This window comes from Chiloscyllium plagiosum, unplaced genomic scaffold, assembly GCF_037043375.1.
Source record: "Chiloscyllium plagiosum isolate Xiang-an unplaced genomic scaffold, Cpla_swu_hap1 HiC_scaffold_5, whole genome shotgun sequence".
Lineage (NCBI taxonomy): Eukaryota > Metazoa > Chordata > Chondrichthyes > Orectolobiformes > Hemiscylliidae > Chiloscyllium > Chiloscyllium plagiosum.
This window is the reverse complement of record NW_028270143.1, coordinates 79,780,004-79,802,588: the sequence shown is the minus strand read 5'-3', so window position 1 is coordinate 79,802,588 and position 22,585 is coordinate 79,780,004. Positions and strand designations below refer to the sequence as shown.

The 22,585-nt window shown below is 39.9% G+C and overlaps 1 protein-coding gene across 2 annotated transcripts in view; it reads left to right on the top strand.

Annotated features, from left to right (window-relative positions):
• The window catches only part of cfap69 (cilia and flagella associated protein 69), a 117,060-nt gene that overhangs the window by 84,607 nt on the left and 9,868 nt on the right, over window positions 1-22,585 (top strand). Inside the window, exons 16-21 of one of the 2 annotated variants that reach the window (XM_087986845.1) lie at window positions 2,437-2,518; window positions 2,985-3,044; window positions 3,444-3,636; window positions 13,386-13,523; window positions 13,930-14,006; window positions 15,085-15,282. In XM_087986845.1, coding sequence (XP_087842971.1) covers window positions 2,437-2,518; window positions 2,985-3,044; window positions 3,444-3,636; window positions 13,386-13,523; window positions 13,930-14,006; window positions 15,085-15,282 — 748 coding nt within the window. The remainder of the gene's footprint in view (window positions 1-2,436; window positions 2,519-2,984; window positions 3,045-3,443; window positions 3,637-13,385; window positions 13,524-13,929; window positions 14,007-15,084; window positions 15,283-22,585) is intronic. The other variant, XM_043690357.2, reaches the window with a different exon arrangement.

The window sequence follows — 22,585 nt, the reverse complement described above, 5'->3', positions numbered from 1 at the left end:
GCTAAATTACCCCAATAGTGTCCAGGGAAGTTCAGGCTAGGTGGAGTAGCCTTGGTAAATGCAGGGTTAAGAGGATAGGGTGGAGTGGTTCTCAGTGGGATGCTTTTTAGAGGATCAGTGCCGACTCAAAGGACTGAATGGCCTCTTTCTGCACTGTCCAGATTCTATGATTCTAAGACCTCCGTGTTCTTGTTGGACAACCTCAGTGCCAACTTGTCCTTGCCAGCTATCTCTGTCTAGTCACCGGCTAAGAGCCGGGCAGATGCCAGTGCTCCCTCAGGTACACTTTGGGCTCTTGAAGATGATGTGGCAGCAAGGGATGCTGGTCTTGTAGTAGATGTCCAGTGAGTGATGACTACTTGGAACAGCTCATTCTAAGATGGAGTAAGTGATGCAAGATATTGCATGCAAAGAACAGAAGCCTTGGTGGCAGATGAATACAGTAGCAGAGATAGAATGAAGTGTAAATTGACAGAGAACAAAGTGTGGCACAGAGAAGGTTATTTACCTTCTTCCAGAACTCTTACCTGCTTCCCCCACAGTTTGAACAGGGCACTAACCTATGTGGCAATCTCTGACCAGACAGACATCATGTAGTGGCACAGCATTCTCTGGCAGCCCTCCCAGAAGAAGACCACTCTCCTATGCATCACTCCAGTAAACAGGGCAGCACAGTAGCTCAGTGGTACAAAGTGATACATGCCACTGGATTGCCAATGGCAATTAAAGCATAAAGTGGCAAGTTTGATAAGATAAAGACACCCAGCCTCATGGTGAGTTTCTCTCCACCAAACTCAATGCAACTTGCACTAGCCAAAAAATGTAATCTTCCGCATACTGAATCTTTTTAAGGTTGACAAACTGTAAATATTGTGATACCCCAGATATCAGTGCTGAAGCCTCGACTATCTCGCATTATCTATCACTAATAAGTTGGATAAAGGAACAGTGTGAATTCTTGTGAAACTTTCTGACAATGCGAAGAAAAGTCGGAAAACAAGCTGTGACTTAAACAAAGGGTAAAATTAAATTCTCCCCAAAGAGGCACACTGGATGGCCAGGTTCCCATTTATTTGGGTGGGAATAGAGAGGGCTGAAAACCTACTATCTTCATAACACCCCACGACTAAGTCCAGGGTAGAAAGGTTCAAGGATGGTTTTCTCATATGGAAGCCAATGGAGATCCAGAAAGTGTACACATAAGGCAGCATGAGCCTGAGCAGGTGGGCAATACTGGTATCAGTGGAATACCATGCATATATAGACACACATACACTACGCATACGCGCGCGCACACCCACACGCGCACACACACACGCATTCCTGTAGTATTACGGAACCAACACTCAAGTTCTGGGGATTGGGATGTCTGGTTAGAGTTGTCAGGTCAGGTTGGAGATGAGATATCAAGGCTGTGAAGAGGTTAGTGGCAGTATGGGATGTGGAGATGAGCACAGGTCAGGGATGAAGGATTGTTGGGTTGATAATGTTGTAGAAATGTCAGGCCCAGGGTGAGGGGATGTCGAGTCAGGAAGTCTGAAGTGAGTTGAGCTTAAAAAAACCGAAAGAACTGTGGATGCTGTAAATCTGAAACAAAATCAGAAATTGCTGGAAAATGTCAGCAGGTCAGGCAGCATCTGTGGAAATAAATCGGAGTTAATGTTTTGGGTCCAGTGACCCTTCTTCAGAACCGTACTTACTACAAATAAGGAGGTGGGAGCAGAGTTTCAGCTAACCTCATGCTTATCAAAATTGCTGAGATGCACTGTTCATATTTGTTCAGTTGATCGGTATTCTGGTATTACTCATCCAAACATTTTGCCACCCAATAATCGTGGAGATTTCAAATATTTTGGATTATTATAGTAAACAAGGACAAGGAAGCAACTGTTGCTATGTTGGCTGAGGTGGTTATGTTACTTAAAGCACACTTCTTTTGAACACAAACAGCAAGGTATTACTGAAATTTGCCATACAGTAGCATGAGTTACTGTCTTAAGATAAAAGATGCAAATTACTAAAATAATTTTATAGCATACAATGCTATAAAATATAATGGGCATAAGTAGCAATCAACATGATTGAAGAAATAGGTATTTCATTTAAGCAACCTGTTGTTAGCACTCAGATTTGGCATTTTCACTGTCTTTGCAACTTTTCATGCAAAATTGATTGGCAGGGAAAAATACAACAAAAAACAAAGAAGACCTTGTGTGCGTGAAGCATCTTTCCCACCCTCAAGATCTGCAAAAGCACCTTACCACCAAAGAAATACTTTTGAAGTGGAGTCATGTAACTTAATACAAATTAAGATATATTTTCCAAAAATGAAAATGGCAGTAGGATGAATAAATTTGCACATGTCTACTTATTAGTCATCCAGCAGATAAAGCAGTAATGAAAAAGTTAAATGCAATTATTTTATGTTTATTACAGGTGCTGCATTGTTGGGTGCTACACAGCTGAAGACAGCTTCCTTGAAATGGGAGGCATTTTTCTTCTCTTAGATTTGCTTGAGGTAAACATTAAAAATTATGGATAATGTGGTAATCATGTTACTGAGCTTTTGAATCTAAAACTTCCGAGCTCAAATCCCATCAGTAACAATTGAGGATTTAGTTAGCCTGAAAGCATATTGGTCAATGAAATTCTCTTGAACACATTTCAGGAATTCTTCCCTCCACCACACCCCCTTTTCCTTTACTCTGATGTTAGCATAGCTGATATTTGGATAATGAACTCTTCCAGTGGCAACACTCTTTCATTTCTCCACACCTGTATAATTTCTGCAGATTTGCTCCTTTTTCTTGCTTACTATTTGGAGGTCTCGAATAAGCAAATACAGTGATCATATCTTTCTTGCTTTTCAACTCTCACTAAATGGATTCTGGCAATTTTTCCTTCCAGGACATTGTCTTTCAAACAGTTCAATGTCTTCCCTAATTAGTGCTACCACTTCGCCTTCCTTTTCTCTATCTTTTCAGAAGACCAGTGCATCCTCATTATCACTTAAAGACAGAATTAGATGTGGAGCCATAATGAAGGTATGCTGAGGACATTCTTTGGAAGGAAGTTACACAATAACAATTTCTTTGTATCTTAGAAGACATTATTATAATTCTGTTTTTCAACATCAAAGATGCTTTATAATTATAATTTGACAAGGTTTGACCAAGAAAGATTAACAGTCAACTCCATACACGAGAAATATAAATAATGTATATTATTGGCATTTCTAATTCCTTACTTTAATGTTTCTCATTCTCAGTATTGTCAGAATTGTAGATTTGTGCCATAGAGTTTGAGGTTGAATGATTATATTAGCAAGGCAAAAAGATACATTATAATTTGAAGGTCTTTATTTGTATTTATCTGCTAATTTGATTTTAAAAATGTATTTACTTGAACTTTGTCAAGTGGGCCTTTTCTGTTTTCTTGCAAAGGCAAGCCCAAAGCGCATGCATAGTTTGGTACTCGGAACCCTACTTGAGTTATGTGACAACCCAAAAACGGCTTATCACATAAATGTGTGGCGTGGAAAACATGATTCTACAGCAGCTAGTCTTCTCCTACAACTTTGGAGGGAAGAGGAGAAACAAATGCGAGTCAAGCGGGATGACCATGGAAGAATTTTAGGTAAATGCATGTGAAAAACTTCCTGTAATGTTAAGATTACAATGTGAAAGTAGTTTTCTGCCAGCACCAAACCTGTAGCATAGACATGAAAATGGCAGGAGATTAAGTACTTAGACTTTAGGTTTGTCTCACTATTTCTGCCCATTATTTCACAAGCAGATAATTATGCCGAGGCATCTTATACAAATAGAATTTTAAAACTATTTTCATAGTGCACAGATAAATGTTCCCATGTTTTTCAGTGGTACTGTGCCGTACATAAATTGAGTCTTTTTAAAATGAATAATACAGGATTTGCACATGCTACACCATCAACCTATGTCCTAAAAGGTTATGTGACTGCATTCAAAATGTGCAGCTGCAGTTTAGAGTCTTGGACTTGTGCTTCTATTATTTTTTCTAGCACAATTTTTTGCATTTATTTTTGCCTTATCTGTTTCACAATGTTTTCAAATTATCCATACATTTTCTATCTCTGGCGTCTGGGTTTTTCAATTGTAGTTGTAGCAACCAAAATCCATAAAAACAGATTTTGATTATTTTGTAGGAGGAAATGGAGAACCACTCATTATTAGGTTAATATTTCTGGGTTTCAAAGTCACTTTTTACCTCTCAAGCATGCTACAGCTACCACAAGCCAAACTATTCATTTACTATTTTATCAAAATATTTTATTTGAGTCATTCTAGGATGCTCCAAAGAACTTCACAGTCATTTCAGTACTTTTGAAGTCAATGCTTTGCTATCATGCTTGCCTACAAACTTCAGTGTGTGCACAAAAAAGGTCCAACAAACATCATTAAAAAAACTATTCTTAATCTGCTTTTGGTGATATTGGCTGATGGATGGACTTTGGCTTGGACTGAAGAAGAACTCTTCCATTCCTCTTTGAATAGTGCTGTAGAATCTTTTACGTTGATCTTAGAGGAAAATTGGACCTTGGTTTATTGTCTCATCTCTTGAATAGTACATCTGATGAGGCAGCTTTCACTCAGTCCAGTATGCTCAAGTCCTGGAGTGGTGCTAAAATCCAGTCTTCAAATTGTTGGAAGTGCTAAAGTTGAACCAAGCTGACACTAGACATACCTATCCAAAGAGAACCTGCCCAAGGGAATCTGTCTTAGTCAATTGTACTTATTGAGGAATAACGCACTCCCTTCCAATCTGATCTCCAGTTAAGATAATGATTGGGTTAGCTCTTCTGGTAGTTATGAATGTGGCTACATCTTTGAATTAGAAAATTCCAAGCTACCTTGGAAATGTACTGTATTAGTCAATTAGCAATACTTCTCTGCGAAAACACACTTATATCACTTTTACCATGAATTTTCCCTGTCAATATGAATTGTCAGCATGCTTTTTCTATGTAATAGTTTTGCCACACACATCTCCAACCCATGATTTGGAGATGCCAGTGTTGGACTGGGGTGTACAAAGTTAAAAATCACACAATACCAGGTTATAGTCCAACAGGTTTAATTGGAAGCACACTAGCTTTTGGAGCGACGCTCCTTCATCAGGTGATTGTGGAGGGCTCGATCGTAACACAGAATTTATAGCAAAAATCTGCAGTGTGATGTAACTGAAATTTTACATTGAAAAATTGATTGTCTGTTAAGCCTTTCATCTGTTAGAATACAGTGATAGTTTCATTTCTTTCATGTGTAAATCACAAAACCCTTTTTTTAAAAGTTGCATTCTCGGGTTAGCTGTTAACAGTGGTGATAGCTAGACAATATGTTGAAGGTGTTAGCCCCCTGTGTTCTCTGTCTATGACCTGATGTTTAGGTTGCTTCTAAGGTAAAAAGTGAGATAACAGAGTTTTACATAAATTCATGCAGTTTTTGAGCTCAGAGTTCTACATGAATGTATGCAGTTTTTGAGCAAAGTGCAATGTAACTCTGCAAGTACAAATTCACCACACAAAATATATGTGTGCATGTGGGTCCAATGGTAACTGCCCTCTCAGATGGGCAATAAATGCTGGCCTACCCAGCAATGCCCTCTGAATGAATAAAACATAATTAACATGCTGCTAATCAGTAACATTCTTGTAGTCTGTGACCATGTGCGTATATTTAAGTACTGAGTGCAGCAGCAACAACATGGAATTTCTTATTTTATATAAACAACTATCTAAAGGTCAGAAGGACTGGACCAATTAGCTTTTGATAGAACATCAGAAACAAATACCCCAATTGAGAAATCCAGCTGGGTATTATGTCATGATCTCTGCATGTCAGTGTGCAGCTCTTCCATGAAGAAGGGCTAATGCCCGAAACGTCGATTCTCCTGTTCCCTAGATGCTGCCTGACCTGCTGCGCTTTTCCAGCAACACATTTCCAGCTCTTCCATGAATTCTAAGGTCTGCTTCATTTAGCTCTCTGTAACGTTAGTTATTTTCTCAATGTAGGATCTCAGCTGCTCAAAGCTCTGGAACCTGATGGCACATATAAGCTGGTTGGAAACCTCCAAAAGCAACCCATGATCTCACACACCAAATTGCAGCATATTTGTTGCTGCTGGTCTAGGTAGCATCTCACTTCCTGTTATTCCTGACATCCTGCATTTGTGCCCAGTGCACAGAGCTGTGTCTGTATTCCCCACTTCAGGAGAGACTGACCACAACAGCTTCCCCAACTGAAACCTTCCCATGCAGAACAGTACTATGTTCATCAGCTAGTGTTACCTTCTTCCAGCCACACACAAGCATCCACTGATGTAATACACCTGCGCTGAGGGAGGGTGTACTTGTAACATGTCAGTGTTTCTTTTGAGCTCCGTTGCTAATGCACCTGGTTCAGTGATGGTATTGAAGTTACACTGGTATTTTTGAAGTTTGCATCTATGGGACACTTGAAAGACACAGAAAGAAATCATGAGGACAAGCTTGGAAAGTGCAGTGCTGAGGCTTCCTAATTCAATTTTCAATGCTAGGTAGGAATTAAATACTATCATTTGGCTCTCCCAAGAAATTCTTAATTCAAAGCTTCTGTGCTCTTCTATATAAAAGACCTAATGATGAAATAGCTGAAAAAATAGCTGGTATGTTCAGTTTATATCAAGTCCACGCTTGAATTAAACCCACCTTCTCCACCAATAATTGGTTGCCACGTCCATCATTGGGCCAATTAAGCGGTATGCCTCTGAAACCGCCACTCCATGCTCATTGGTTTGTGACCCAGAAATGGTCCTAAGTTTCTGTTCTTACTTCCAGAGGGAGGTCCTCTCCATTAACTAAATTTTCACCAAGTAAAAGAAGTTACCACAAAAATAAATAGTGTTGAGTATTTGACTGACATGATATAATTATAGTCACTGAATGGAAACAAAGAATTTAAACATTTAATAACATTCAGTGTCGGCCAAGGAAGCAAATTAGATTACACAGCTTTTGCCTCAATGATAGCATGTCTGAACGATTAATACATCCCTCTTGTAAAACCATATTTACTCCAGGCCAGGGTTTTTCCTACTGTCATCAGGTTCAAATGGGTATCGCAAGATTGTCCCTTGTGGGAACAGTCACTTGTCAGCGGGTTTCCCTAAAATGGTCATTAAGGATCCAGATGGCAGATCCTAATATGGATGCAGTGGTAAGCTCTTAAAACTAGACCTGTTGTGGTATGGTGGTTATGTCCTTACTTGTCAGCCAGGATTGCCAAGGTTCAAGTCTTTCTTGCACATTTCACTGCATCTCCCGCCAAAAACTACAAAATTGTGTCATCTAGTCCTTGTACTATTATGAAGCTAAAGGAGTTCACTGTTATTCAAGTCCCACTACTCTGTGGTTCATAGCACATAATAAAAATAGATTTGCCCAGTTACAGAGATGGCTAAACAAACACATTGTGTTTATCAGATTTTAAATAAAAAGATATATCATCCAGGTTTCTAAATAAACAAAATTATTGGTTTATAACAAAAATAAAACTTATTCATTGAAGGTACAATATTAAGTTAACAAATACAGTCAATAATATAGAAGTATAAATGTTTATCCCCCTAAATATCCTCAAAATGCATGGAAAAACAAATACTTCAGGAAAGAAGAGAAAAAAATGGATTTCTCTGCATTGAATGGCAAAAAAAACTTTACACATAGGTTACTCTTCAAGGCAAAATGATAAAATTTGGAATGTTCTCAAATCTGTTGGCTGATGATCTGACATGCATCATCAAGTTGCTAATTACACGGTTGTCTCTAGAGTTTTGCAGACACATCTTGCTCAGGAAGTAGAATATTGAAGTGTTCCTTCACTCATTCTGTCAGAAGGAAAAATAGGTTTCATCCTAAATTCAAAAGAGGGCTTATTTACAGAAATGGGAGAAATCAGCTGGGCAGCCCTTCTTCAGATGTTTTTGACCCCAACTGAAACCAGATACCAAAACCACTCCCTCAAGTCACTATTCAAAACAGCCCCAGCAGCGTTCCCTAACAAAAGCAACCAGATCTTAGCAGTCATGAGATTTCTAGAAAGCCTTGTTTTAAAAAAAACCTCTAATGCTTACGGTGACTTTTCAATGGTCTCTTTTCAAGAAATCACTACATGTAGTTCCAAAACTTGAAATAAATCCATTTTCACAGTCCTCCAATATTCTGAGGAGTGACAATTATAGTCAGATTGCTGCTCTGCTCAAATATTTTTACGTTAGTGCTTAACTCTGCATTTCTAACTGGGAATTCCAATCCTGGCTCATTTAAAAATGCAAATCAAAGCTGAAATGACCACAGTTCCTATGCAGTGTAGGATTATAGGGGAGCAGTCAGGCTATGTTTTAACAGCAGTCATTGTTGTATATTGTGAGATTTAAGTGTTCACTGGCAGCAAGACACTTTAACAGCTGCTGAACAATGGTGAGTGTGTAAGGAAAGTGTTGAAAAGTGTGGAGCTGGAAAAGCACAGGAGGTCAGGTAGCATCTGAGGAGCAGGAGAGTCCATGTTTTGGGCATAAGCCCTTCATCAGGAATGTGTGGGTAAAGGTGTGGGGTTGGGGTGGCAGCTGGTTAAGGGATTAGGGTACAAGGTAGTTAAGGTATGAGGTGGAAAGGGTGCCAAGTAGGGGGGATGGGGGGTGGCCAGGTAATTGATGGAGTGCTTAGGGTAGGTATGGCTGATGTGTAAAGGAGTTTTGAGGTAGAAGGTGTGTCAGGCCAGCAAGGATGTGGGGAATGATAGATTAAAAATCTATCTTAGCTTTGAATGTATTTAACTGAGCTTCTACAACTCTTTGCGTTAAAGAATTCCACCAACCACCCTTTGAAACCATAAATTCCTCCTTTTCTCTGCCCTAACTGAGTGACCCCTGACTCTAAGATTCTGGCCTCTGGTTTTGCTTAAGAATTCTGAAGAATTTTGGTGCTATATAATTACAGCTGAGTTCCCTTAGTAAGGTTTCTATGTTTCATTGATCTGTGACATGGTTGAAAGGCGCGTTTTAAAACCCAGGAAGTGAAGCCTAACATCAGACTTAGACCTAGTAGATCCTTTTCTCAAGTATTGTAGAAATTCTGTTTAGCTCTTCAAATCACTCAGCCATAAATTTAAAAATCCATTTTTTTCATAGTGCATTATCATGTCTTCAGGACATTTCAAAATGCATCACAAAAACAAATTACTTTTCAAGCAGAAATAGAAAGAAAGAACATTAGTTTGTTTTATTGTTCCCATATCCTCCAGACATCCGAAATGCTCCACTATAAGAATTAAGAATTTATATTTTAATTGCTGCCAAAGTTATTCTGTAGGACAAATGGCAACCAATTTGTAAACATCAAACTCACACAGGCATCAAAGCATCATTAGTTGATCTGTTTTAGTTTTTATTTTGTTGAGAGCAGAATTTCTTTCCAGACCAGTGGGAGAGCTTCCTCAAAGAAATTTGTAAGACCACAAGACCGTGAACAGGTAGGCAAAATGTCAGCTTAATGTCTCATCCAAAGGATGTTGATAATATCTCTCTTTCAGCCATGCAATAAAGTGTCAAGCTAGATTGTGTGCTTAAATCTTAGAGTCGACTTTAAGCTTCTACCTTTCTGTCACAGGCAATATCTGGTTAATTGTAATTCTGAATACACATTTAGTCCGTAGTCAAAGAGTTTATCTTTTTGCTTTCACTGAACTGTTGCGTAATATTAGGTAATGGTAGGTATTAAGACAATTATAGAGATAAATTTTGTAATCAAGCATGTCATTCTACACTATGCACTTGATATTCTCACCATATGATTGTCACTTATCAAGGCTATGTTCCAACTTTGTTGGATGGAATTTTGAAAACCTTCTGCTGAAATTTCAAGTACCAATCAGAATCACAAGCCAGCTTTGCTCTGGCTCTTTTACTGAGCCAAAGAGTTTTTCAAAGAATGCTAACAGTGTGGAACCCAGAGAGTGATTGAAGTTAACAGCAAATATGCATTTCATGGAAACCTCGACAAGCACTTGGGAATGGGGTTTTGGATTAAATAGATGGTTGTAATGATGGGTTTAAATGAGAAAGAATAAGAATGGCCTTGAATTCACCATAAAACTCTGGCCAAGACTGGTTCAGCCAAGTGGCTTGTTCCTGTGCTACGTGTCATTCAATGTAACTTTTCAAAGGGGAGATTTCTAATTGAAAGGATCTCACTTTTATGGGCTGAGGTGGGTCAAATGGACAGAAATTTAATGGCTGTAGTAACAGCAGGATTGGAGACATGACCTCGCTGTTCCCAGTTCTCATACTCCTACCTGGAGATGCCGCTGCAGAATCTGAAGGATGGACAGGTGAAATCTGCCAAGGGTGGGAAAACAGATAGCTTCTCTAACCAAACAAGCATGAATGGAGTGGCTGGGAAAGTCAACAACACCACTTTGCTGGAATCCGTTCACCAAGAGCATCTAGGCAGTTTGTTGGTGGGAATGGGTCCAGAATTACAGCTGCTGAACCCACACTTTGAGTTCCCCAGCATTCTTCTGCACAGCACTACTCAGGCACTCACACCTGGCAGCTCCACTCATTCCTTTCTGCAGAAGGACATGGATTTTAGGTAAGGGAAGGGAGGTTTAAAGGGGATCTGAGGATGCATTTTTTCATTACAGAGGGTGGTGTGAATCTTGAACTCACTACTTGTAAGTGTGGTAGAGTCAGGAACTCTCATAATATTTAAGAAGTATTTAGATGTACATATGCAATGCCACGGGGTGCAAGGCTATGGGCCAAATGCTAGAAAATGGGTTTCGAATAGTTAAGTGGTGTTTTTGACCGGTGCAGACTCAATGGGCTTTGACTGTGCTGTGGACCTCTATGACTCATATGTCCGACCAATATTCAACACTCATTCTCATTCTCACTAATTACCTTCTTGCACCCGTTACTTACACATATTATAATCTTTCTTCCCCTCTACACAAGCCTTTGCATACCTCCCTGCTTTTGCTCTTTGCGGAAATGCAAGTTTGCAACTCAGCAACAGACAGAGAATGGCAGAGTGCAGTGAGAGGGAGTGGTACAGCTCTCCAATGTCAGACACCTTGATGGCCATTGGTAGCGTATGTCCAATTGGAAAGCAAGCCTTGATCCACATGGTCACAAATGTCAGAAATAATCTGCTGTGTGCTTCTTGGGGCGCTGGTGCTCACACATACCGAGAGATCCAATCTCCAGCCATGCCACTGGAATTATTTTCTGTTGCAGTTAAAGACTATCAAAAGAAACATCTACATATTTTAAAACCACTTCATCACAAGCTGCTCCCATGCTGTGATGAAAGGCTGATAGCAAGGAAGTGCACTGAAAGTGAGTGAAGTGCAAGGCAGATGAAGTACCTTCCAATCATATGTCAAGCACTGAAATCACATTCTGAGGAGGAGTATTTTGAGGACCAGCCTCTCATCTGTCCACGACTACAGATTAACCAAAGGCTGCTTAGTCTTGCAACTTTACTGGACCCAGAACTGAGGGCATGCTAAATACATCACCTTTTTACATTTGCTGTCAACAAGGATTGTTATTTTATGCATTTTATCTTCAACAACGCAGTATTTGTTACGCATCCCAGCTGTCCTTATGAAGATGTTGGTAAACTGCTTTCTTGAATATAACTGAGAGAGTTAATAGGCCATTTCAAGGGCACTTAAAAGGCAACTACATTGCTGTTAGTTGGGTTCAGCCAAGAGCAGGTAAAGATGTTTTCTTCCCTAAAGGGCGTTAGTAAACTATATAGGTTTTCATTATCACCATTGCCAAAAACATATTTCATTTTAATCCTAGATTTAACAAATTTATGGTTATAAACCCATACCCCAGAAAACTCACTAGGCCTGCCCCCTTGGTGCAGTAAAAACAAGCAACAGAGATACTCTTGGGGCTAGCCACTTGAAAATGAGTACACCAAACAAAATTACTTTCTCCACAATTTGGAAACCCCAAAATAGAATCTGTCCTGGCCCCAATCAGAACTTTAGGGCCTACATATTTGTGATAGAAATCCATGTAAAAATCCAGTGTGATAGAAATCCAGTCTCTACGTTTTCAATTCATAGAAATAGCATTCAAAGAGATCAAGTCATACACATGAGTATGCTGATGCAAGATTGACTAGATCTACTTTACACAAAGTTAAATATGTGAAATTTTGTATAATAACTCCTAAAATCTGGAATGTCTAACATATAGTTTAATGAAGGTGAGAAATTGTAAGTGACGAAATCTATCCCCATAAAATAATCTACAAAGCCTGATTTTATTTTTATTGACACAGGTGGTAGCATGCAGATAAGCTAACTTGATCATAAGCCTTCAAGCAATACCTAAAGTAACCAGAATTGACACATTTTTATCGAATCATGGAATAGCACCAGTTAGTCAGATGCTATTTGTCCATGAAATCAGTGCTGACTTTCAGGAAGAGCTAATCCAGTTATTCCTAGTCCGTTTTCTTGTATCCATACAAACTTTTCCCCTTCAAGTATTTATCAAAATCCACTTTAAAGCTGCTCTTAAATTTGCTTCTAACATCCTATGCATTCTGATCCACTCTATTTGAATTCTAAGATCCAATCATTTAATTGCATAAAATGTCTTTTGCCATATACATATGGTTCTTTGGCCAGTCACCTTAAATCAGTGTCCCCAAATGTTAGAAATAGTTACCCTTTATTGAATCAATCTAAATCCTTTATGATTGTAATTACCTCTGTCAAATCTCATTTTCATCACCTCTGTTGTAAAGAGAATAATTCTAGCATCTTCAGACCATCCTTGTAACTAAAGTCTCTAAACCCTAATTTTTCTTTTCTCTCTGGTAAATCTGTTTTGTATTCACTGCAAAGTATCCTCTTCTTTCTTAGAGATCCTTCCCAGAAGTTGTGGGAGGATTTACAACCTGCTTTGTTCATCTGTCCTAACACCTTCAGAAATTTTAAGCATAAATACCTCGGTCTGAATATTCTTAAAGTTGTACCCCTTAGTGTGTACTGTCTTTCCTCATTCTAGTAGCAATCTATCACCTCATAATTTTCTGCATTCGAATTCATGTGTCCACCCATCTCACCAGCCTGCCTATGATTCTTGACATTTATTATTACTACCTTCTTTACTATTTTACTACATTTCCAAGTTAAATGTCTTGAGCAAAACCAGAGAACAAAAACTGTGGGGGCAGGAGGCATGGATGTAACTTGTAATTGTGCATTTAATTTTCTCATTCAACTGCAGTCTTCGGTATTATATTCTTTGTTTCAACTTTTTTTGTTTAACCAATTTAGATAGCAAAAAGCCTCTGACTGGAATTACACAGGATGAATATGGAACAATCACTTTACCATCCAATCGCCTCAGTCCTGCAGTAATTGATGTTGCTGAAAATTCAAGGGTGAAAATTTATTCTATTTTCTGCAAATTAGGTATGAAGATAAGCTATTATTAGCTAATTAAACATAATGCAAATAAAAATAGATTAAACATTGTGAAAAATCCAAATTACAAAATGAATGTAAATCTATGTGTTCATTAACATTCTCTTTTTGCACTGATCATTGCATGTGAAATATTGTGAGACATACTAAGATTTGTAATCTGTTGCAATAGAATTTTATAAAAGTGTCAACATTTGTCCATATTCAGTTTTACCTGTCGATGACTATGGTATTAATAAAAAGAACCCAAATTACACCTTTAATAGAGAGAGATGTCTCTCTGAATTTTGTGTTACAATAAACAACAAATTAATTAGGCTTATATTTTTAAAAATGTTGGTGTAAATGTGATTATTTAATTGTAAAATTATTGCACAAATATATATTTCCAAAGGTTTTGAAGATCTACCTGGTTTGTCTGCACATGATTATGTCACACTTGCCATTGTACATCGATACCTAGACTTCATGGTAAGGTGATTTCAAAATATGAATGTACAGCAAATATTTGTAAATAGCATTATTGATACAAATTCAGCTTTCTGATGATTAGCATTCCTAATCCATTCTTTTAAAACAGCATGCTAAAGGAAAATATGCTGAATAAAAATCACTTCCCATAGAAACCATATAATAAGGGTGGGTTAATTTCTTAAACTCTAATTTTTCCATTCTATTTTATCTATTTAAACTTTTGTCTATCGTGAATATAGCTGGCCCAAAAAATCCTCTTTCTAACTTTAAGATTAACTTGTTCATTGCTGTGCGTGCACCCTTTTTCTGGTGTGATAAGTTTAAATTATTGAGCAAATTCTCTGGCACTGAAAATTACCTTTTACAAGTGTGGGGCCTCATTCATTCTGATTTTAATAATTGGTGTAATGTTTTTTTGGTCTCATTTATCTCTACAAATCCAATCCTTTTTTTTCCTTTCTTTATTTTGCTTTATTTATTAGATTTGACATTGAATTCAATATTATAACTGACTTCATGATTTAGACTCTGTGCTGTACATTCTGCTTAATTGGCCAAAAACAAGACAATTCTTCATCCAGTTTGCATAGGCCCAGATTATTATAGTGATTGTTGTTGATTTTATAGTGGGAGTTAAGCTATTTTGACCCTGGGCTGACGGGAACTTGTCATGTGCAAGTCCAAAGAATATCTATGGCAAGTATAGTTCTAAAGTATGATTTGTGCTTGTCATTACTACTTAGAGCATAATTTGGCTGATGAAAGTTGGGTGTCATTGATGTGTACATGATTGTACGTCTCAGGCTTGCTGTTGCTGGTAAGATGATGAATAGGATAGGAACTAAAGAAAATCCATGGAATAAAAGTGACCATGCAGCTGCAGAGAAAGGTTCCATTAGCCAAAATCTGGTTGTTTAATGGGATGCAGTGAAATGAAACTCAGATACACTGGTGCCACAAAGTGAACCACAGAGGAAATTGAATGGAGGAGAATAGTCAACAGTAGGACACCTACTGAATAATATTTATAACAAATTTATGTAACATTCAACTTAAGAGCAAATTCTATTACCAGGTAGGATGCATATGGAGTGAAATTGAGAAGGAATTGAAGCAGGAAGCAGTCCATCCAATTGCAGTGGACATCGACAGCATGCATATTATTTTGAAGCATTATGAGAATCTTGGCAGGCAGATTGCTCACTATCAAACTGACATACTTGAAAACCAAGAAAAACAGGATAAATACGATGAACAGAAAATGTATTCAGAGGTAAACAGTCTTGGGTTTTAATAGCATAGCATTTATTATGTTAGTGTGTTTAAGATATGTATTATTGAAATATATTGAGTCAAATGGTCACACAGCACAGAAAAGGCTCTTCAGCCCAACAAGTCTGCACCAACCGATCTACTCTAATCCCACTTTCCAACACTTAGCCCAAAGCATTGAATGCATTCACATTTTAAGTGTTGTTCCATATACTTTTTGAAGTTGTAAGATTTCCTACCTCCACTCCCCTCTCAGGCAGTGAATTCCAGATTTCCATTACCTCCGGTTAAAAATGTTTTCCACAAATCCCCTCTAAACCTCTTGCCCTTTACTTAAAATGATGCCCCCTCAATATTTTAATTATTTGTTATGGCTTTATTGCAAAATGAGTATTTTACTCATTCGTTATCAATGTTCAAAATTTCACCAATGTTCTGGCTGTTGACAATAATTTCCACTGGTATGATTGGATGTAAAACAGCTGGGAAATGGCAACCCAACCCATTTCATTTCCAATTTTGTGGAGACTTTAACTTGCTCCCATATCAAAGTTGTTTAACTTTTATTACCATGTTGAGTTTGATGCAAGTACGCTCTTGTATGAAATTTTCATCTTTATCTATGTGCTAAGCTTTTACATAGAAACATAGAATATTAGAGCAGGAGTAAGCCATTGGCCCTTCGGGTCTGCTCTGCCATTTAGTATGATCATGGCCAATCATTCAACTTTTAACCCAGTTCATGCTTTCATCCTAGACCTATTCTTTTAACCCTAAGAACTATGTCTATCTCCTTCTTGGATACATTCAATGATTTGACCTCAACTTTCTGTGATAGAGAATTTCCCATGCTCATCACTCTCTGAGTGAAGAAGTTTCTTCTAGACTGTCACCTCTGGTTCCGGACTCCCTAGTTATTGGACACATCCTTCCTGCATTTACCTAGTCTTGTCCTGTTAGAATTCTATAGGTTTCTATGAGACTCCTGCCTCCATTCTTCAAAACTCTCAGAATAAAATCATAACCCGTCCAGTCTTTCTTCATTTGTGCATCCAGTGAGCCCAGGAGCCAATCTGGTAAACTTTTGAGGCACTCTTTCCATAGCCAGAAGAAAGGAGACCAAAATACATACAAGACTCCAGGTGTGATCTTAAAATTGCTGTAAAATTGCAGCAAGACATCCCTGCTCTGGTACTCATATTCCCCTGCTTTAAAGGCCAGCATACTATTTACCTTCCTCACTGCCTGCTGCATCTGCATGCTTGCTTTCAGTGACTAATAAATAAGGACATCTGCCAAAGTTTGTTTTCCCACTCACTTATCTCGTCTGTTTCCTTCTGCAGACTCTGTGCCATTCCTCACCAATTTCCTTTTCATCTACTTGTCCATCATTCACAAATTTGGCAACTGCACTTTCACTTCCCTCTTCTCCCTTCATGTGGTATATAGAACATAGAACAATACAGCGCAGAACAGGCCCTTTAGCCCTCTATGTTGCGCCAACCTGTGAACTATTCTTTACACTATCCCATCATCATCCATGTGCTTATTCAAGGATTGTTTAAATCTCCCTAATGTGGCTGAGTTAACTACATTGGCAGGTAGGGCATTCTACACCCTTACTACTCTCTGAGTAAAGAACCTGCTTCTGACATCTGTCTTAAACCTATCACCCCTCAGTTTGTAGTTATGCCCCTTCGTACAAGCTAATGTCATCATCCTAGGGAAAAAGACTTTCACTGTCTACCCTATCTAATCCTCTGATCATCTTGTATGTCTCTGTCAAATCCCCTCATACCCTTCTTTCCAATGAGAACAGACTCAAGTCTCTCAGCCTTTCCTCATAAGACCTTCCCTCCAGACCAGGCAACATCCTGGTAAATCTCCTCTGCACCTTTTCCAATGCTTCCACATCCTTCCCGAAATATGGTGACCAGAACTGTACACAATATTCCAAGTGTGTCCACACTAGCGTTTTGTATAGTTGCAGCATGATATTGTAGCTCCAGAACTCAATCCCTCTACCAATGAAACCTAACACACTGTATGCCTTCTTAACAGCACTATCAACCTGGGTGGTAATGTTCAGGGACCTATGTACATGGGCTCCAAAATCCCTCTGCACATCCACACTACCAAGAATCTTTCCATTGACCCAGTACTCTGCCTTCCTGTTATTCTTCCCAAAGTGCATCACCTCACATTTAGCTGCATTGAACTCCATTTGCCACCTCTCAGCCCAATTCTGCAGTTTATTCAAGTCCCCCTGCAACCTGTAACATTCTTCCAAACTATCCACTATTCCACCAATTTTAGTGTCATCTGCAAATTTACTAATCCATCTGTGACTGCGTCTAAGTCATTTATAAAAATGACAAACAGCAATGGTCCCAAAACAGATCCTTGTGGCGCACCACTAGTAACTGGACTCCAGACTGAATATTTTTCATCAACCACCACTCGTTGCCTTCTTTCAGAAAGCCAGTTTCAATCCAAACTGCTAAATCACCTTCAATCCCATGCCCCTGCATTTTCTCCAACAGTCTACCATGTGGAATCTTATCTAAGGCTTTACTGAAGCCCATGTATACCACGTCAACTGCCCTACCCTCATCTATATGCTTGGTCACCTTCTCAAAAAAACTCAATGAGGTTTGTGAGACACAACCTGCCCTTGACGAAACCATGTTGACTATCTGAAATCAAATTGTTGCTTGCTAGATGATTATAAATCTTATCTCTTATAATACTTTCCAAAACCTTTCCTACAACAGAAGTAAGGCTCACTGGTCTATAATTACCTGGGTCATCTCTACTGCCCTTCTTTAACAAGGGCACAACATTTGCAATCCTCCAGTCCTCTGGTCCTAATGTAGACAATGACGACTCAAATTTCAAAGCCAAAGCCTCTACTATCTCCTCCCTCGCTTCCCAGAGAATCCTCAGATAAATCCCACCCGGCCCTGGGGACTTGTCTACTTTCACTCCTTCTAGAATTAGTAACACCTGTTCGTAACTAACCGTGATCCTTTCTAGTCTAATATCTCGTACCTCATTCTTCTCCTCTACAATACTCCCTTTTTCCTGAGTGAAAACTGATGAGAAATGTTCGTTTAGCACCTCTCTGATCTCCACAGGGTCCACACTCAACTTCTCACTTCTGTCTTTGACTGGCCCTATTCCTACCATAGTCATCCTTTTATTCCTCACATGCTTATAGGAAGCTTTAGGATTCTCCTTTATTCTGATTGCTAAAGACTGCTCGCGTCGTCTCTTTGCTCTACTTAACTCTCTCTTTAAAACCTTCCTAGCTGATCTGTAACTCTCCATCGCCTCATCTGAACCATCTTGCCTCATCAACACATAAGCCTCCTTCTTCTGCTTAACAAGAGATGCAATTTCTGTAGTAAACCAGGATTCCCTTACCTTATCACTTCCTTCCTGTCTGACAGGGACATACCCTATCAAGGACACGCAATATCTGTTCCTTAAATCAGCTCCACATTTCCATTGCCTGCATCCCCTGCATATTGCTATTCCATTCTATGCATCCTAATTCTTGCCGAATCGCATTATAATTGCCCTTGCCCCATCGATAACTCTTGACCTGTGGCATGTACCTATCCTTTTCCATCACTAAACTAAACGTAACTGAATTATGGTCACTCTCTCCAAAGTGCTCATCTACCACTAAATAAAACACCTGGCCTGGTTCATTACCAAGTACCAGATCCAGTGTCTTGTCGGCCCTTTGACATACTGTGTGAGGAAACCCTCCTGTACACATTGGACAAAACCTGATCCATCCGACATACTAGAGTTATAGCGTTTCTAGCCAATGTTGGGGAAGTTAAAGTCCCCCAGAATGACAACCCTGTTCCTTTCACTCCTACCCAGAATAATTTTGCCAATTCTCTCTTCCACCTCCCTGGAACTCTGCGGAGGCCTATAAAAAACTCCAAGCAGTGTGACCTCTCCTCTCCTGATTCTGAACTCAGCCCACACTACCTCAGTAGACGAGTCCTCATCAAATGTTCTTTCAGCCGCCCTTATACTATCCTTGACTATCTTTGTTGTAAGTTATTTTCTTAAATGTCTGCCATTGTTCCTCAACGATCTTTTATCCTAAACTCCTTTCCCAATCCACTCCAGCCTATTCCACCCCAGGGTAAAGTATATTCCGAGGGAATATTTTACTTGGAGATAATTGCGGCATTGTAGATTACCAGATAAGAATAGCCTGATCCCTGGTTGAATCCACAACAGCAGGTCAGACAGCATCCACACAGAGAGAGAGAGAGAGAGCAAGCTAATGTTTCGAGTCTCGATGACTCTTCATCAGAGCTGGTGAAGTATGGAGGGGGCAGCATTTATCCTGTAATCTGGGGGGAGTGGAGGTGGGGTGGTTGTGGCGGTGGTGGGGTGTAGAGTGCTGATGAAGAAAAGATATTGATAGTTCAGATTAAGTGATTGGAATGTGAGAATGGCAAAACAATTGCCAGACTGGAAAGAGAAGACAGTGTCACTGGAGGGAGATGGGGAGAGAGGACATGGTGACAGAGAATGTAACAAATATAGCTAAAAGAGAGGGAAGAAATGGGAGTTGGTTCACAACTTGAAGGTGTTGAACTCAACATTAAATCCGTAATCCTGTAAAGTGCCTAGTCTGAAGATAAAATTTTGTTCCCCCAGTTTGCGCTGCAATTCACTGGAACTTTGCAGCATGCTGAGGACAGATAAGTGGGCATGCGAACAGGGCACTCTTTTAAAATGACCGGCTACAAAGCGGTCAACCAATCTGCATTTGGTTTCCCCAATGGTCAGATTGGGTGCAGCAAATACCATACACAAGATTGGAGGAGGTACAGATGAAATGTTGCTTCACCTTGGAAAGCCTATTTAGGCCCTTGGATGATGAACAGGGGAGGTGAAGGGGCAGGTGTTGCACTTTCTGCAGTTACATGGGAAGGTGCCGTGAGGAGGAGGGTGGTATTGGTGTGTGAGTAATGGACTAAGATGTCCTGGAAGCAACGATCCCTGTAAAATGCAGACATTGTGAGTGAGGGGAAGATGTGTTTGATGGTGCTATTCTGCTGGAGTTGTCTGAAATGGCAGAGAACGATCATTTGAATGCAGAGGCAGGTGAGATGAAAAGTGAGAACCAGGAGACCCTGATCATACTATTGTGAGTGATGGAAAAGGGTGAAGGTGGAAGCATGGGTGATAAGTCAGATATGGCTGAGGGCCGTATCAACTACAGTGGGTGGGAAACCACAGTTATGGAAGCAAGCCATGTCAGCAGCGCTGTTTTGGAAGGTGGCATCATCCAGATGGATGCAACATAGGTGAAGGAACTGGGAGAATAGGATGGAGTCTTTGTCAGATGTAGGGTGTGATGAGCCGTAGTGGAGATAGCTATAGGAGTCAGTGACTTTCTAGTGGATGGCAGTGGACAGTTTACTTCCTGAAATGAAGACAGAGAGGTCAAAGAAAGAAAGGGAATTGTTGGAAATAAACAATGTGAAAGTTATAGGAGAATGAAAATTGGAGGCAAAATGAATGAAATTTTCAAGATTCTGGCGGGAACATGAAGCAGCACCAAAGTAGTCATTGATATACCGAAGAATGAGTTGTGTGAGGGGGCCAGTGTAGGACTGGAACAAGGATTGTTCCACATACCCCATAAAGAAGCATAACTGGAACTATGCACATAGCCACTCGTTTGATTTTGCAGAATTGAGATGAATTAAAGGAGAAATTGTTCAATGAGAAAACAAGTTCAGCCAAGCGGAGGAGCATGGTGGTGGCTGGTGATTGTTCAGGCCTCTGGTTGAGGCAGAAGCCGAGTGCTCGCAGACCATCCTGGTGGGGAATGGAGGTATAGTGGCATTGGACATCCATGGTGAGCAGAAGGCAGTTAAGACAAGGGAACTGGAAAGTGTCAATATGGTGGAGGGCACCAGAGGAGTCCAAGTCTGCATCTTCTAAGGGTACGTGGAATAATCCTTGTTCCAGACCTACACTGGCCCCCCCTCCCATGATTCTTTTTCTTGATACATCGACGACTGTTTCGGTGTGGCTTCATGCTCCTGCCAGAACCTTGAAAAATTTGTTTATTTTGCTTCCAATTTCCATCCATCAATAACTTTCACATTGTTCATTTCCGACACTTCCCTTCCTTTCCTTGACCTCTCTATCTCCGTTTCAGGGAATAAACTGTCCACTGCTATTCACTACAAAGCCACTGACTCCTATAATTACCTTCACTTTAGCTTGTCACACCCCACGTTTTGCAAGGACTTGATCGATTTTCCCAGTTTTTTAACCTCTGTCACATCTGTTCAGATGATGTCACCTCCCAAAACAGCGCTGCTGACATGGCTTTGTTCTTCCACAATTGTCGGTCCTCTACTGCATCCGACCTATCACCTGTGCTTCTCCCCTTGCCACATGCCATCATTCATAGCAGTGTGATCAAGTCCCCCTCATCCTCCCTTTTCACTCCACTAGCCTCCGCATTCAAAGGATCATTCTTTGCCATTTCAGACAATTGCAGCAAAACGGCATGACTAAAAGCATCTTCCCCTCACTCTCCCTGTCTGCATTTTACAGGTATCATTCTCTCTGGGACATCCTAGTCCATTCCATGATCACCAACATTAACCCTCCTTCATTACGTAACTTCCCATGTAACCGCAGAAAGTGCAACACTTGCCCCTTCACCTGCTCACCATCCAAGGGCCTAAACAGTCTTTCCAGGTGAAGCAACATTTCTCCTGTAAGCCCTCCAATCTTGTGTATTGTATTTGCTGCACCCAATTTGGCCTACTGTACATTGGAGAAACCAAACGCAGACTGGGTGACTGCTTTGCAGAATACCTCCAGTCTGTGCGCAAGCATGACCCTAACCTTCCCGTAGCTGATCATTTTAACACAGTGTCTTGCTCGCATGTCCACTTATCTGTCCTCAGCATGCTGCAGTACTCCAGCGAATTGCAGCACAAACTGGGGGAACAACATTTCATCTTCAGACTAACACTTTGTAGCATTATAGACTGAATATTGAGTTCAACGCCTTCAAATTGTGAATCAACTCCCCTTTCATCCCTTTCTTTTAGTTTGTTACATTCTCTGTCATCACGTCCTCTCTCCCCACCTCCACCCCAGTGGCACTGTCTTCTTTCAAGTCTGGCAGTTAGACACACCATTGTTTTGCCATTCTCACACTTCAATCACTTAATCTGAACTATCAACATCTTTTCTCCACCAGCACTTTTCACCCTACCACCACCACAACCACCCCA